Source organism: Lissotriton helveticus, chromosome 12 (genome assembly GCF_964261635.1).
Source record: "Lissotriton helveticus chromosome 12, aLisHel1.1, whole genome shotgun sequence".
NCBI lineage: Eukaryota > Metazoa > Chordata > Amphibia > Caudata > Salamandridae > Lissotriton > Lissotriton helveticus.
In genome coordinates this window covers 833,999,214-834,017,062 of record NC_136073.1, presented here as the reverse complement: position 1 = coordinate 834,017,062, position 17,849 = coordinate 833,999,214, and the positions used below count along the sequence as shown (strand labels likewise).

Genomic DNA, 17,849 nt, shown 5'->3' with positions numbered 1-17,849 from the left:
ATCAAAAAACTGCCAGACTCCCATTCGAATAAAAGGTACATTTCCGGCATAAATCACAAAGCACGGCTAACTCCAAAAAAGTCAAAAATCAACCCTGACCAGTACTGTTCTTTACAAACGCCCAAGTGGCCCGAGCCACGGTGACATCAAGGTAGTCGAAGCGTCCAGAACAATTTGGGGCCGCAGAATCGGGTTGAAGATAGGAAACAAAATGGCGACATCCGAAAATACGACAACAAAGGATGATGAAAGGGAAGGGCGATTCTCTCCGAAAGTCACTCAAAAACTGTCCATGTCGCTCACAGCCTTTAGCGACGATGTTTCGCCAAACGGGAGTCCGGTATGGAAAGCCAACAACGTTCGTGGGTGCGCCATCTACGAGGCCAGAGTCATAAAATTGGGATAAAGCAGGTTTCCGCTCGAGGACCTCGGAAGGACATGCAGGATATTCCTCGGGAACCATAGCTCACGGATAACTGGTCGGAACATCGTCGTCCGGTCTCAAGCAAACAGTATCCAGCGTTACAGACATCCGTTGGTACGTGACAACAAAGTGAGAGTGGAGCGCCCCAATGGTGGCCATTACGGACCTCAACGATGGCGCGCCGTCCGTCCCCTCCATCTCCGTCCCCCCAGACGAAGCAGGACTCGGGTCACGGAACACCGTCGAGGCACAGGCACACACTGAGCTGGCAATAACAGCGGGCGCTTTCACAGCAGGCAGAGACGGCACCTTCGCCACCCACGGGGGCCAGCCCGTCAACCCCGGCCTCCCAGAAGGGTCTCCGGGCGTCGGACCCCCGACCGTGGCCACCGATATTACTTGCGTCACCGTACCATGTCCTTCGAGAAGCTGGTTGCTTTATTATCAGCCGGAAGCGGAAAAGTGATCCGAGATCGGGAGACCGGATGCACCCCTGGTCCCACAGCCGCTGTTGTTCACTTCCAGCCCGAATGGGCCAGAAATCGAGGTCCCGGCGGAAGCCCTGGAGCAGGCCGAGGATAGAGCTCGACGTAACTTCGTCCCCCGGTAAGTTAGAAAACCCGGACTTGCACCTCAGGAGTCAGAAAGACTTCATGCGCATGGGAGTCCGGCACGATTGAAGGATAATAGACAGGATATACGAGCTGCCGGCGGAGGGCGGCGGAGCCGGGAGCTTATGCGGCCATCTTGCTTCGTAGCGTAGCTCCTCCCCGGGAAGTACATAATTAATTTGCACAATCTAAATTGAATTCAAACATAATTTCATTTAGCATATCTCCCAAAGAGGAATGTGTAAAATGGGTTACAGCTTCATGTGTTTCCTCCCCTAGACCGCATATACCACTCTGATAGTGCATATACAAATATCAGTTAAAATCCCCACCCCATATAAAGCACAATTCCCCTTTAGACCTCTCTTGAAGTTTCCTCAGATCCCTTTGTAGTTGGATCAAGACACTCAGTATCATTTCTTTCGGTACATTGTTATAGAAGTTAATAATTATCAGACAACCGTCTCCTTTAGGTAGGTGATGTAATTTCCTATGATATCATAGTGGGAAGTGTGTTAGGACATGCTCTGTCTGCTTTGTCTATTATATTGGCAAAATATTAACTGTGTGAAAATGCGTGTGCATCTGCTAATGCTGATGTTACCTCAACTCCTCTGAATGTGCAAAGCTTTTGGGTTATAGTGGCATAGCAGTAGACGAACTTTCATGGGGACCCAGCAGAGCTGTCGTGACGTTTGGCAAAGTAAATTTAGATTGATAACACTGGTGAAAAGTCGAGCATCGTCACCTTGAATAATCTAGTGCTCATTTTAGCAAAGAATTGTAATGGAACTAAAGAAAAATTGGGCATTTCAAATACGATATCCGTGTGAACATCATGTCCTAACCCTCCAGCTGAACCATTACACCAGCGGCTCCCCTTCATTCCTATAATTGCGCACTCATGATTATCAAGATAAGCACCTTTTAGGAGAGTAGATTCATTAAAAAAAATCTCTTATTCTAAAACAACCACTATTTTTTAACCATACCAACTAGGGGTTAAAAAATAATTAAGGGACACCTACTTGCCAGGTATTTCTATAAACTACACACCATCAACCCGGACTCCCCTTCCTTTTTTGAACAACCTCTTTATCATTGTATAGAACAACAGAAAGTGCTCCCAGGTAGGTCATAGTACGCCCCGAACTGCAGGGGAACGGGATGGACCTGATGATGAAGCATGCCATCAAGGGGTAACCCTGGTGGTTGAGAGTTTTACAAGAAAACCTTTGTTTTTCTTCCATGGAGAGTTGGTTGAACATAGCTAACCTGTTGTTTCCCTTTAAAAAAAAAAAAAAAATAGGTAACACATAGAGGAGGCCAAAACCCAGTGTATCCTCCTACTCCACCCTTTCTTGATACATATCAAGATAAGTAAACACAGTGTAAAATTATATCAATTTAAAAGTATTAATTTTAAAATATATTACTCTGGATATTTAGAGCATCTGACACAAATCCTCAAACTCAGGAACTGAGTGTCTGAGCTTTTATTATATGTAGGAGCTATAATTAATCTCTTAGATCTGCTAGATCAAACTATGATGAAGAAATTGAAGACAGTTGGGTCTCTGGGCATTCCCCTCTCCCTTTCCGTGGTCAAATATACAAATGAATTAAATGTTTTAATCAGTAATCAAAATGCAACTCAAACCTACTGATATGCCAATACGTGTTTCAAAAGCCTCAATAATGGTTGGAATGCTTCATGAACAATGGTGCGTGCAAAAAAAAAAAAAACAATAGACACCATTGTCGATGTTACTGTTCATGGAAGAGGATATACCCTAATATTAACCGTGGAAGTAATGTGTGGAGGCTTGCATAATAGCGCACTAAAAAGTATTGTGCTTGGTCACGCACCCAATAGTAAAATCCGCTAATATTTTGAGGTTGACCCCAATAGCTACGCATGAATACATTTAGATTTCATGAGATTCACTTAAGTTGATTTACGAATTCGTGGTCATTATGGAAAAAAAAGATATGGGTAATATTGGAACCCAGCCTGGGCTCCAAACGTGGATGAAACAAATAATTACTTCGCACTGTGCTAAGACCCCAATATCTAATCTTGGCAGGAGTACACACTCAATAAATGGGTTATTTAGTTGGCATCAATATTTCTAAAGCAACTTAACAGCCAAAACCGCAAAAAAAAATTGGCAGGGTTTTACTGACGAAAATGAACAAAAATGTACATTTCTCGAAAAAAAACTTTTTTCTTAGTGCGTTTTACGACAAAAAAAGCACATGTCGTTAAACAAGTGGAATGTTAAATCTCTGCAGTCGTATTTCCTGCACTGTTACGTTGTCGCCCATAACTAAGGGTCGACCCATAATGACCACGGGGTGGCAGTGTTACACCACGAGGAAAGGGGTTTTCCACCACATCACAAAGCATATCTGAGTGGAAGAATTAAATTTGATACATTAATGAATTAAAACGATTCTCTCCAACACCTTCAACGTTCTCCTCACAGGGCTAGTCCCCTGGCGCCGCGCGCCTCTCACAACATTCCATTCCAACCGTCCAAAAGAACATACCAACCGAGTATACAGGGTAGGGGGTGGGCGATTGGAAGTGACCAAGGGGAGAACGGGGAAGGACTACATGCTGACCAACGGTGAACTAGTCAAACAAGGGGCGCGCTTTTATTAATTGTGGTATTAAAGAAAGCATGATATATCTCATAGTGAGGCCCTCATTATGAGTGGTGGGAGTGGCGCCCCCCTGGAGACTTTGGCCATTTTGGCTAACCCGGTTTCTTCGGACCTGTGCTTAATCGGTCTATTAATAACAGACGCCATCATTCTGAGCTCTGAAGCGTTGAACATGGGTGTGTAGGCAGCTGCTGCACCCCGTCCTCATCCGCCCTTTCCTCTCATGGGGGTGCAAAGACTCGCAGAAGCTCTCTCTTCATCCTCTCCTCGACCCTCCCCCCCCCCCCCCCCCCCCCCCCCCACCCCACCCAACATCCACAGCAGGGGTACATGCTCCGCCCCCTCATGGTCAATGCAGCAGACTGGGCATATAATTTTCTCAGAAATGGGGCCAAGCATGTACTTGAACCTGTTAGTCCTGATCAGTCTTTAAATAGAAATATATAAGCAGGGCCATTGGAATTATGCGGCAAGAGAGGACCAAATTATGTGGCAGGTTTGAGTAAATTATGCTCAAGAAATGGCAAATTATGTAGCATAATGCGGCACATTTTGTAACCATCAATTTGTTATTTCGTCCTTTTTAAACGTGGTAACACTATCTGGGCATTGGTTGCGCGTCATTAGTAACATTTTAATACCCAAATATAGCAATAAGAAACAAAAAGGTGACAAGTCCAGCTTTGCAAAGGGCCTTTCACTGCACTGCAACAAGTGTTGCTCAATTTTTAGTTCTTTTTGAACTGTTTAAGGTAGAAATCATTTTTTGGGGGAAATATCTGAGATTATGCAGCAGATGATGGATTATGTGGCAAATGCGGCAAATCTATAACTGCGAAAATCGCTGCAGCCGCACAGTCGCATAATTCCAGTGGCCCTGTATAAGTGCTGGTACGCTCTATTTAGAGTACCTGTTTTCTCCCTGAGAAGTGCCGGAACTCCCCCTAGTAAATTAAAAAAGTGCAGGTATTCAGAACCAGAGAGTACCTGCCCATTTAGAGCACTGTGCTTGATGGATACTTTCTCATCTGCAGGTCACATTTTGACCACATGACAATGTATACTCTGAAACCCGAGTGTGCATGTGTGCATACAAGTGCATCACTGGTGAATGACATTACAGTAAGCATCAAAACCCAGTCTGACGTCACAAAAGCAAACTGAAAGGGTGACTGTCGATGATGTAGGTCTGGGTAAATAGGACCGTTTTATTTTTATTGTTTCACGACATGGGCACAAACGAGGTGGGGTTTAAATCTTACAACTAGGCTAACAGGAGTTGGCAGAGGAAATTAAGTTAAATCTATGTTTCACACTATTGCTGTTTTCACCACACAGATTTTGGCAGGTCAAACATGCTGAAGTTTTTCTGTGGAAAAGATTCGGAAAAAAATTGTAAAAAGTATAGATTTTTGTATTTTATTCACCCCATGTTATGCCTTATTCCCAAGTGAAAAAAAAACCACAGGGGTGTACTTCCAGTACTGGATAAATACCTTATCCCTGAGTGATGGTATTTACCAGGCCCAGTAAATGCATCACTTATTCTAACCTATTCAGAGCCAGAACTTTAAGCTCTTTGACGTTCTTCTTTCTTGAACTCCTGGTTAGAAGCACAGTGTCACAGATGGGGGTGTGCCAGAGGCCGCCAAGGGCCTCTTCTGTAGCATCATCAAGCCTGTCCATATAGCTCTGTTCTAATGGGCTGTGGCCTGGGGCGGCAGCCGGGCAAAGATGTTACCGCAGACAGGACTGATCCCTCATCTACACATTTTACCCTAATATCCTTATGTTACCTTTTAGTGCATCCTTCTGTTGGCATGGTGACATCTACTCTTGGGATACCAGATCAAATTAGATGTTGACTTGTCCTATATTTTTTGTCAGTAAGCCTGGACTTGATGAAAACAGAACGCAGAACAGGCGTTTTTGTTCAACGGTGTAGAACTAGGAGATCCAGAGGACGAAGTGGACAGAAACAATGCTCCTTAATTTTTTTTCATTTTAATATAGAGCTTAAACCAGCAAATCAAGGGGTGTGAGAGCTTTCATCCTTTGGAACCATTAAGTTGAAAACAACTTTACATATAAAAATGGGTTAAATTCAGAATACAATTTTTCCAGAATGTCCATGATCACAGGAAGTCAGAGAATTCTTCAAAATTAGCTAGTTTTCTCTGTAACCATTTTAAGTTCATCCTAGCCAATTTTCAGACAATTACCACAAGTTAGCTCTAATCCCTTACATATAAATGTAAATGCTTATATCATTGTTTTTATCATCTTTGTAGATTATTTGTTTGGTGAATATTTCACTTAATTGTATGTTCTGACTGTCTTCTCCCATTGACTTGATCAAACGCATGCCTTTTTTCGCAACAACTGAAAATACTTTTTGACCTACCTGTTTGAAGCAGGCTTCCACCAGGTTAGGCGGGAACATGTTCCTGTAACAATTAGATAAGAAGAGGTGGATCTTTCGATTGTTGTTCAAAGAAGACTGTTAGAGACAATCCTGTGTCTACCAACTAATCACAGACAAACAAGAAGCCCACTTCATCTCCCGCCGCCTTCCTCTTCATACATGAAGACCCAAAATAGAAGCTGGTAATGGTCAACACATGACTCCATAGAGCATGGCAAACACCATAAACTTGTCTGACATTTTAAAAAACATGCGCTAATTCTAAAAATAATCTAAGTATTTAATACATGGGATTCTGCAGTCTTTGTATAAAAACCTGTCTAATTTCTTTATAAACTTGTGATGGACTCAGTCACCTGTTATAAAGAAATCAAAACTCAACTTTAATAATTTATTACAGTTGAGTACTGACATCGTAATGCCTGCTGCCAGTGCTAGCATCTGAGGGGTAAAGCAGATCAGATCATGAAGCATAATTAAACAGTTATTTAAAGATCAAAAACAACAAAACATGGCTTTTCTTTCTTCTGCTCTGTTTTTCTAACACTTATTTTTTGCACTCCTTAGTTAACGATAGAAAACATTGAATCTTTGTTCATGTTTCTACACATTGCAAGCTAATGCGTCTTTTTTTATTAAAAAAACCAGTTAATTATAACCTATTTTAATAGCTTTTTGCAACAAATATCTTGCAATTTTTAAAATATGTTTAAACTTCCACTAAAGATTCTACTTTATTATTCATGTTTGCAAACATGCTCTCTTATTTATAATAAACAGCTACGCACTGAGGATTTAAGTGATTTGTTGGAAAGGTTATGGTTTCACCATGTTTTATAAAGAATAAAGTCCCCCCCTGCTGTGCTTGAAAAGGATATTGCAAGTCATGTTGGCGTTCCATAAGCTTATAAAGGAACTCAGCCTGCTGTCTTGTTCCTCTACAAGGTGATAAAACTTCTCGGTGACTAGCAATATCCTTATAATGTAGGGCAGGGAGCACTTTATACCATATATTATACCAATTAATAGACTAGAAACTATTAAACATCGGCACACAAATCTGCTAAATATAGCACTAGCAGAGTAGAAAGCTAGCATGATGAACATTAATGATAACAGACAGAGTAGTAACAATAATGCTACAAAGACAATTTTAGTAGTAGGAACATAGTTGGAATATTACTAGTGCCAGAGTTTCAGAAGTAGTAATTGGAATGGTAGTAGTAACAGTAACTTTAACCCCAATCTTAGCACCAGTGATAAGTCTAAATGCATGAGCAGTAGAGGTTTTAATTATGCAGTCTAATAGAAGTTGTATTTATTTAGTTGATACATTTATATTTTGCCTTATGGTGACTTAACATATTTACATAATACAAGAGACCAGAAATTATGATATATATATATATATATATATTTCTTTTAGAAAATATATAATTTTTGAGTACCTACTGGAACCCTACCCAGATCAGATCTATTTGACCTCAAATACTTTTACATCTAGTTTTCCACACTATTAGCAACATTTTACCTAATAATCTTTTCAAGCTATCCGACTTCCAGAGCCTGCAACAGCATGGCCTGGTGACACATGACAATTGAGAACTTTATATATTTAATCACTGACCTGACGAGGTCCATGAAAGCATCCGCCGTCTGCACCCGCTCGATCTTCGTCTCACCATGGAGGTCTTCTTTGGTCCCTTTCCCAGGATGGATGATGATCACCATGACAATGCCGATAAACACCGCGATGAAGGTTGTCACCATGTAGTAGAGCACGGCCCGCAACCCCATCTTGCCAGAAGCCTTACTGTCCAGAGAGGCCATGCCTGTCAACACCCCCTGACAAAGTTAAAGACGCAGTCTACAGAGAGCTTTGAACCATCTCACTTTGAAAGGTCACATTCGAGGGTCTTTTGCTAATTCCATCCCTATTTCAAAATGTCTTCACACATTGACAAAATTCAAAAGTTTCAGAAACTATGCAAAGTCATGCACATTCCAAAGAGGAAGGGACCACACGTCCCCATCTCTGGAAACATTACCAGTAATCACTGCTAGCAATTGTGAATGAATGGACATTGCTATGACAGGTGGACACTCACTATAACTTGACAGATTTCAGTGATGCAAACCTACTACCAGTGCTTAATTTGTAAAAACAATAAGCGCCGGGGCTCTCCTGCTTACAGCACACAATGCCCCTGCTATGCTTCCAATTGTAGTAACAACTCAACTACTGAACATCACACTCCTACAAGTGTGACAATTAGAACTACTTCAGGCCCAAAAATCTATAAGAGTGGCTTGGGAGGCAGGTAATAGTCATTTTTAATGTATATTAAATTAATAATTAACTGTTTTGGTAATCTATAAACTATCCAGGCAGTGCCACCTTGTGGCAAACTGTCCCTAGCTCCGGTATTGACAATTAAGTGCCCGTGCCAAGCAACGGTAACCACTGGCTCAAAATAAGCACTCCCTACTACATTTATTGTACCAGAAGCCCCACGTGCTGGTGTCACATTATGGACTGGTGCCAACTCATTGATGTTCCGTTCTGGTATACTCACCAGTAAGATACTCCGTGCTTAATTTGAAATGAATTCATGCAGAGGCCCAAAGTTTTGCTCAATATACTGTGGCCAGGCTATTGAACGTCAGTGGTGCTGAATACTAAGGCTGCGTAGTCTTGATTCCATCTCATGCCTCATTCATCCACCACCAGCCACTCCCTGCAACTTTATCTCACTCTTTCAGGTTATTTTTCATCCCCGCTTTCTTTCTCTGTTACTTTATCCCCATCTTACACTTCCCCCTTATGTGTTTTTCTCTTTATGGCTCAGGGTTGATGTCTGATAAGAAAAAATAACTGCTGAGCCACATAAATGGCATTAGGCAGTGAAGAGCCCCTTTCCCTTTGACTGGGAGATAGATTTGAGCTAAATAACCGCAAATCTATAACCCAACTGGCCCAGAAGATGGTCTTGAAAATTCTGGCTAATTTGGGTGGGGTCCGCGGCAAATAGGACAGAGATTGTTTGACCAGCTAGCACTGTAATAGGAACAGATTGCTTCTGAACAACTGGCAGCCCCAACCTTCCTTCCATCAATAAGTGGGGATGGGTTTGCCAGACTGTTCTCACCTAGAAAATAACAGACCCATGGAACTTTACAAAACCTCTATGAACAATATTTTAGACTGCTTTGGAATCTTCTGAGTAAGACGGAAACTCATGTACGAGATATGAGGCGTTCAGATTGAGAGGGGGGAAGACGACTAATGGTAAAAGGCCAACTTTAGACTGATCCACAGTAAAATATTGCGTAAGGTGCATTTCACATTAGCAAGAATGAAGGCTGCTGGCCATAGGGTCATAGAAGAATAAGGAACCTTGCTCCCTACAATCTGACATAGTCCCAGGATCTTGTCTTCTGGAAAGGAGACAAAGGCATATTCTCCAGAGCACCTGGGATGGTTGTTAAAACACCATAACATAATACTCTACCTCAGTGGTTGTAGCTCGCAGAAATGTAGCCCAAAAATGTGTGAGCAAAACAGTGAGAGAACTGGTATTTTGATGAACTAATAAGGACTATTACAGGGTCTTAGAAATAGTGGATACCAATTGCAATCATTGTATTAAGAACTTTTATAAATGTTATGGCTCAGAGAGCATCATTTTGCAGTTTAATCTGTGATGGTAATTGTCTAGGCCTGCTGAACTGCAGGGCAAAATGTGTATGCATACCTGGGTTCACAAACAGTTACTTCTCCTTTAGAAGTATGAAACTTTGGCTCTGCGATGAGGGAATACGTTTGTGCACAGTGAGACGTATTAATTGCTTGTTCCTAATTTAAGGGGTGAATAGGACAGGGATGTTTGGTTGATCTAATATTTCGCACTACTTTTCAGTTTAGGTATAAATTTTGGACGATTTAAAAAGGTTGTATTTAACGGATTTGGGAGAAAGAGCGAGGGACAAGGTCCATGTCATATACATTAGGAAAGGTAAGGATAATGCTATTCTCATTGATTCTGGGGAGGAACTTTACTCAAAATTATAGATGACTGGGGAAATTTCACTCTGTCGCTATGGGTAGATGTGAAATTGATGGAATTGAATTGAAATTCGAGCCTAGAATAAACATCACTCAACTGGAGTAAGAAACATACAAGAGTGATATAGGTGAGCATAAATTGTTTATTGAAGGGTACTGGCAATGGAGGTGATAGTGTTTTCACAACATGATGGGACATTGGAGCGCCGCATTATATAATATGAATATGGTTCAATCAAATACATGTATATATTCCCTTAGTAATTCCTATAGGGTGACTCTACCCGGCAGAATTCAATACAACTAATTTATCTGGGACACTAAGCACCTAGCTACTACTGACCTTGTCTTTCAAATGTAGGTGAGTTGAGTTAGAGATTATGGGGTTATAATATCAATTGTGTTAGTGGCCAGAATTGATGTACTTAGGGATGCTAATTTGTACGAATTAACAATTGAAATTCAACATGGATTTCTCTAATTGTAGGGGAAGTTTGAGTAAACAAATTGGTGACATATAGGATTGGTTGAGGAGGATACGACTCTACAGGGTCACAACTCGATATGGATGCAATTTTGGGAACACCATAACATTGTTCTAAGGTGAGGACATGCATAGATATATACAAGCAGTATTGATAATGATTTCAGGTACTAGGAGAATATCCCAAAAGTGGAAAGAGGGTGAAAGATGGAAAATTAATTCTGTTGTTGTGCAATGTAAAGATGTTTTTGTTAAATTGTGACCACCATGGAAGTATTGGGCTATTCCTCAATATATACAGATGGATTTGTTAGAATGGCATATAGGCAGGCTGTGTTTAGAATAATATCCATTAGGTCAAGGCATTAGAATGGTATATAGGCAGGAATATGAAATATTGTTTTTTTGTGTTGTTACTACTATGGATTGATTTGGTTGTGATCAGATCATATTAGTTATGTTTATTTTTTTATATATTCTTTACAGCCCTGATGATGTCCCTGAGGGGACGAAACGCGTAGGCTGTAGCAGTTGGAAAATCATTTTTGCCTTTGAACAATTTCTATGAATGACTGAAAATTGATTTGTCAATGCAAGTGGATGTTATGAAGCAATAATAAAAAAAGACTGTTGGATGAAATCATCAAGCAAGCCTGCTGAGAATTCTTTTTCTACATTTGAATCGCAAAAATTGTGCTAAAATTCAGGTGTTTACTTTGACACTCCTTGGTTCTTATGTTTACTCCTTTAAAAGTACTTGCTTTCCTCTTCATAGAAATAATTGTATAGTTCTCTCAGTACTGAATGGCAGGTACACACAAACCTGGAGGGCTTGTGTGTGACCTTCTTTTGGTATGATAAAATCTTAAAATTTAATAAGAAATTGTTACTCATATACCTATTGCGGAACTTCCCATAAAGTCTCATTTGGTTAGTATATTTTGGCAGAGAGTGAACTCAGTCACAAAGGCCAAACTAGGAATTTGCTAGATATCCATTCGCCCCATTAAGATGGGCGGACGTATAGTCTTTTTTACTGTACGTCACCGGCAGGCAAACCCTGGAGGTAAAAAACAGTAAACAAGAAATAATGCCCCCTGCTCTGGGAGTTAACTCCTATGGTGAGGGGGGTATTATCTTTTTAATTTTCAAGAAGAAAATACTGCTTTGGGAATGTATTTTTTTAAATAAAAATAATACTTTTTAGTTCAGGGTTCCACCATGTGGATGGAGCCCTGCACCAAACAGCAAAAAGCAGTGACATGAACCGCCTTAGCAGTGGTTCCTACCAATACTTTATAAATGACTATAAATCGATACCTTGAGCTGTGCCTTCTCTAAGTGCAAGTTTATGTAATTATTTAAATAGCACTGTTTAACTAAGTCTTTATGTTTAAGACCAACTTTAAGGGTTTTTAATATAATTCTGAGACTCCTAAAATCTCAAAGATTCCTCAGTTAAGAGAGCCGGGGATCACGTCCACCCTGTCTGACAACAGGTAGTGAGTAATGGAGGTTCTATCAAGGCCGGCCCTCAGGGTATCCTAATATGTGATCCAGAGTACCAACGGTGCAAGCTTAGTCAGACCCTCCAGGTATGATGATCTAAGTTCCTCATGGCAGATAAATGTAGCTGCATCCCTGATTACTAACAATCATCTACGTGTAAAGCGATTTTCAGCACGTTGGAGGGTCCCCCTCATTACAGTAGTCCCATAGCCCTGCACCGTATACCTCTAAGGATAGACATTTACTTTTATATTAGCTTAGCATTTCTTTAATTGGTTTGTTTTAACATGTGTGTGAATCTAAATATAGATTTGATATTCCTACTGAAGTGTTGTCGTCTAGCAGTTAATAATGCAGTTCAACTACAAGATGTGATAAAAAGGATTCCTAAATTATTAAAAGATTTTACCTTTGCTAAGTGTGTCCCCCCGTAACAAAAAGCTTGGAATTCGTACTTCGACGACCACCAGACATAATGTAGTATTTTGAGTGGCTGACCTGCAAGTCCAGGTCACTCATAGAAGTTAAAAACAAGTCTAAAAGAGTCTATAAGCCGTTTGCCATGCGGGCAACAAGTACTGCATCATCCGCGATAACCGTATGGATATTAATTTATTTCTCATGCATGGCAAATCCTTTCTATTTTCTACTAAATATTTATTAACCCCATTGACATAAAGCAGGAAGAGGAAAGGGGCCAAGATACACCCATGCCTAACGGCCCAGGTAGAGCTGATATGAGAGGAACATTCACCTGAAAGACCATAGCACACCCTAAAGGTCCCTGTGTAGGCGCCCTACACGGATGAGGATTTCTCTTTCGACTCCCACCCTGTCCCTCATATCCCATAAGCTTAGAGCAATTCAATAGGTCAAAGGCGCTTGGAAAAATCAATGAACGCCAGAAGTTACGAGCTCCCTTTAGCCCTGACCTACTTCCCTGCTATCAGATATAGGTTTAGGTCAACGGTGCTAATACCATTACTAAACCCGTATCTGGCTTCCGTCAGGACGTTATTCTCTAAAGTCCACTTTTCCAGCCGAGACAATAGTACTTGGACCAGGATCTTGGCAATGGAATTCTGTGAGGAAATTGGCCTGTAACAGTTTGGCTGTTATTTGTCCCCCTTTTTAAAGATAGGAATGATAGCCGTCCTCCGCGAGTCAAGAATGGGGCCTAACACAACAGATCCAAGAACATTTGTTAACAGCGGGCCCACAGATATATAGTAGACTTGAAAATGTCGGCTGGGACACCATCCGGACCAGAAGCCTTCCCGGGGATACATTTTTTAATGGCTAGGGTCACTTCATGTATATTGATGGGATTTAAAAGGACTTGGGGGATACGGGGGTAAATAAAGCATCATCTGAGGCTGAATTAATATGCAGATTTTCTGCTGAAAATCTTTTAGTGAAGTGAGTCACCCAAGAGTACAAAGTAATTAAATGTTCTACTTTGGGGACATCTGACTCCACAAAGAAAGGCTGGTTAACAACTTCCCGAAACTTTATGCTATCCCTGGACTTGGAAGTCATTTATACATCTGATAGGCGGTACCGCCACCAGGGCGACAGCGTAATTTACTGCATTGCCTTGGCAGAAAAGGGCCATCCGCCAGTATAAAAATGAGGCACTAACTTCGATAGCGGTCCCACTTCCTAAAAATTACCCTTGAGTTTGGCCCTAATGTGGTCTGGATACGGCACATTAGACTGGGTTAATAGAAAGAAACATTTCCTTAATTTATGCCTTAAGAAAATAATACTTAGATCATTTTTATCCACCCATTTGCTCTCCACCTCCAATTTCCATATACCACTGAGTTGGGTTATAGCAAAAGCTATTCATTTATATTATTCATATTGTTATTTCAAGTATATAATTGATCAATACAGCATATGACTTTCTTTACTAAGATACCTCATTTGATTAATAATGACTGGTGCATAAACCTATCTGCAACCCACAGGTTACAGGTTTAGCTATAGGGAGGGACGACTAAGGACTTATTTATCCTGAAGTTGATAACATGATTATCACAGTACAAAAACTGCCATGAGACTTGTGCAAGTTACACACAAATCTGCACAGCAGACGCGGACCCGTTGACTTCGTGTCAAATTGTACCTCGTCAAGAGAATATATTCAGCATACACAAAATCACAGATTAAATATTAGAAACCTAAAAACAAAATGAGGATTGCACATTGTACACAATTCGCAAATTAGTGTTACTCGTCATCATGTAGAAAAGCAAGAAGGCTTGCATTTCATCTTCCACAAGCAGTTCTAGTGACGCGCAAGGTGCTGGGTCTTTGTTCAACCATATGGGACAACGGCTGGTGTTTAAATTAATGCCCCACCCTTGGGTTTTAACTAAATCCCTTGGATTGGCTGAATATATGCAATTCTTTTTATGGACATTTTGAATAATACAGAACATTCCTCACCTGAGACCAAGCTGGAGATAATAAGAGGAAGGACCAACATCTGAAGCAGTCTCATCAGCAACTCCCCAGGGAAAGAGAAGTACTTCACCTGGCGATAGGTCATGTTGTAGGGCCGTAGGGCAAAGGCCAGAACAATACCTGGGAGAGAGGTGGTAAAGGGATGAAAATGAATGCCATTACTTGCTCATTGTGCCTTGATGTTTGCAATGTCTGTATAATGTTGAACTTTGACGAGTCAACAAGGAATGATTCTGATTATATTATAATAAACTATTATACGATTCACTTTAGATAATTGTGAGACCTAATTCCTTCTAAGATAGCTGCCAAAAAACATTAAGTAATTCTGAAATTATATCACTCCTGAGGTCGGCCACATAAAAACCAATGACAAAGAAATTAGAGGATTTTGGTTGTGCCACATGGTAAGAGGTATGTACTGTATGTAGCCTTTAAGGGGGAGATGGACTTTCACATGTGTATCTTGAGGTGCTGGTACAGTAATTATTTAGTGGAAGGGGTTTGAATTGTTTATTGGTTGTTGCTCACTTTAACAGGCCATGCTTTTGATTAATTTGGTGAAGATTTTGTAAATGATCATGTAGTGGGGCCAGGGATGGGGACAGATGAAAGCCCTTGCGGCCTTCTCTGGGGTACACAGCAAATGTCAGTCATATGGGCCATGTACTTTTTTTCTGCCCAGCTCTATAATTTTATCAAAATTAATATATATATAAAACTTTATAAATAAATAAATAAATGAACACCTATTTTAATTAAGTATAATGCCAATATACTTTCTGACAACTCGAACCGTCCAATCCAAAACCAGTGAATGTTTGTTACAAATTGTATAAACATTTTAAATCTTTTTTATTATAAATGTGTATGAAACTCATTTTAAAGATTTTAATTAAAATAAATATTTCTTTTGAAATATTACTTTCAATTATAAATAAATCAATAAAACAAAACTCTAGGCTAGAGTAATCCATGATTGACAGTGAGAAAGGTTTTTTTGGTCAAAAGTGTAACTCCATCATTTCTCTATGAAAGATAAATCTTACAAATAATTGGTACTGAAGTTTGGGATGGGACTGGGTGACACCTCCACAAGTGATTAATTAATCAGAGGGTCACTGGGACCTTAGAAAGGAAGATATGATACCCTATAACTACAGTGTAGACTAGGCCATTATCAATACGGTTGGAGCAAGTTCACAACAACATATGTGTATTGGTTATAAGGGTATCAGTCTAAAATGTTTATTTTTGAATTAATTACATGGAAAGCAAAAAGCCATGTCTGAACCACATACTTGCAATGTTAGTAAGTAAGCAGTCAGAGTGAATGGATTTGTGTCCAAGTGGGTTAAATGAGGAAGTTGGTGAATGTACTTCTATAAAGTGCCTTTCAAATGTAACTGTTTTTTGGTGCTAAAGGCACTATTTTAAAATGTGCTGGTCCTCCTCAGGTAGCTTCACAGTGTGGCATGTTAGTGCTCTATAAAATACAAAGCCAAAACATGTAAGGCAGGGACAGGTACTGTGGAAGCCTCTTACACAATACTTTTATCAAAATTGGGGACATGATTTATGGCTCTGTAAAATTGCAATTATGTTCACAAATTGTGTCTAATACTGTGAAAAGCAATGTTAAAATCAGGAAATCTCATATAATATCCAGTAAAAAATGTCCACAAGTATGCGTTTAAAGAGGGAAAACAACAGATCACTATATTTTTGCACTGTAACTATTAGAAGAAATGTTTTGCAATGAAAAGAGTTTACAAAACGTCAATTTGCTGTTTTTGTATTATTCAACATATTGGGTTAAGACAAGCACCTACACATTTATTTATGGAGAATTCTTTCAAGGAAAATGTTGGACTTTTTTTTTGCAGGGTAATTTATTCTCTAAAATGACAACATTTCACCCGAGGGGTTACTGAGAAAAGGATCTTCAATTTTCACCTTATAACAAAATCACAATGATTAATAATAATAACAACAATTTACAAAACTGTTTTGTACACTGAAATTTAAAGGCATCTAAAGGCCCTCAGAAACATCGAGTAAAGAGAATAATCCTATTTGCCCCCACAATGGAAATGCATCTTTTTCCATACCAAGAATAACAGCTACAACTGTGAGGATGACAAAGGCGTTGTGCTTCAAGAAGCTTGTTGCACCCTCCCGTGTGATGCAACGCACATGCTTTTTGGCCCGTGTTGCTCGCGTCTGCATGGCCTGCTGTAGTCGCTGAACCCCGCTTTCAGAGTTGTTCATCTTTTCTGTATCCTCATTGAGGAATAGGCTGTTTGGGTTGTCTTGTTTTTCATCCATCATTAAGCCAGTGCCTGATTGAGAAGGCACTCTTGAGTCACTGGAGATAAAACAAAAAGCAAGGAAAACTAAATAACATTCAGAACCATAAAGATTTGCTTCAGCCCCTCAAAAGAGTTCTTCCTGGCCAAATTTGTCAAAGTTATACCGTAGGCCAGTAGTCACACATTCTATAGCTATAAAAGTTCCATTTAGCTAGGAATAACACCCATATCTAAACTTACAATTTGCCATTACCATAGACTGACAAAAGTGTAAAAAGAAAAATGGAGTAAAAAAATCATTTTTATGTTCCCGTCAAAATGGGCACCCATGACAAACGTTAAGAGGTTAATTCCAAACTTCAACACCCACTTCCTTAAACTCTTTCGAGGATCTCTATGGATGTTGGAAACATTGTGACTGTCGAAGGGTACAATGTCTCTCAGAGAAATTGTTCAAGTTACTAAAAGGTTTGACAATTTCTCTTAAGTGAACATTGCTGCACTTACCATAAACCAACAGGTGAGCGTAAGTTATAACTTATGAACGGTATTGTGAACAGATGAGTGCAGAGAACACTGCAGGATTGCTGAGAAGATCAAATCCCAACAAGTGCAACTCAAATGTATACACCTTTTGGAAAAATTAAAATGGTGGGTGGGTGGGTGTGTTGGCAAAGTGGACTAATGCATCTTCTGCAACGACCTGTCCTTGACCCAGCTCTCATTCTCAATGAGCCCTTCATCCTCCAGAAGTTGATAAACTGAATATCATGGCGTTAAATAACAATAAACAAACACCAAGAAACACCATGAGTAACCATGCGTTGTACAAATACATATTCTATTTATGTTTAAGAAAGCCTTCCATTTTTCCGA

At 40.0% G+C, this 17,849-nt stretch overlaps 1 protein-coding gene across 1 annotated transcript in view; it reads right to left on the bottom strand.

Annotated features, from left to right (window-relative positions):
• The window catches only part of LOC144799464 (excitatory amino acid transporter 1-like), a 174,383-nt gene that overhangs the window by 23,323 nt on the left and 133,211 nt on the right, over positions 1–17,849 (bottom strand). Inside the window, exons 3-6 of the mRNA XM_078670786.1 lie at positions 16,773–17,029; positions 14,644–14,781; positions 7,758–7,962; positions 6,110–6,152 (exon numbers count right to left, since the gene is read on the bottom strand). Coding sequence (XP_078526912.1) covers positions 6,110–6,152; positions 7,758–7,962; positions 14,644–14,781; positions 16,773–16,992 — 606 coding nt within the window. The 5' untranslated portion in view covers positions 16,993–17,029. The remainder of the gene's footprint in view (positions 1–6,109; positions 6,153–7,757; positions 7,963–14,643; positions 14,782–16,772; positions 17,030–17,849) is intronic.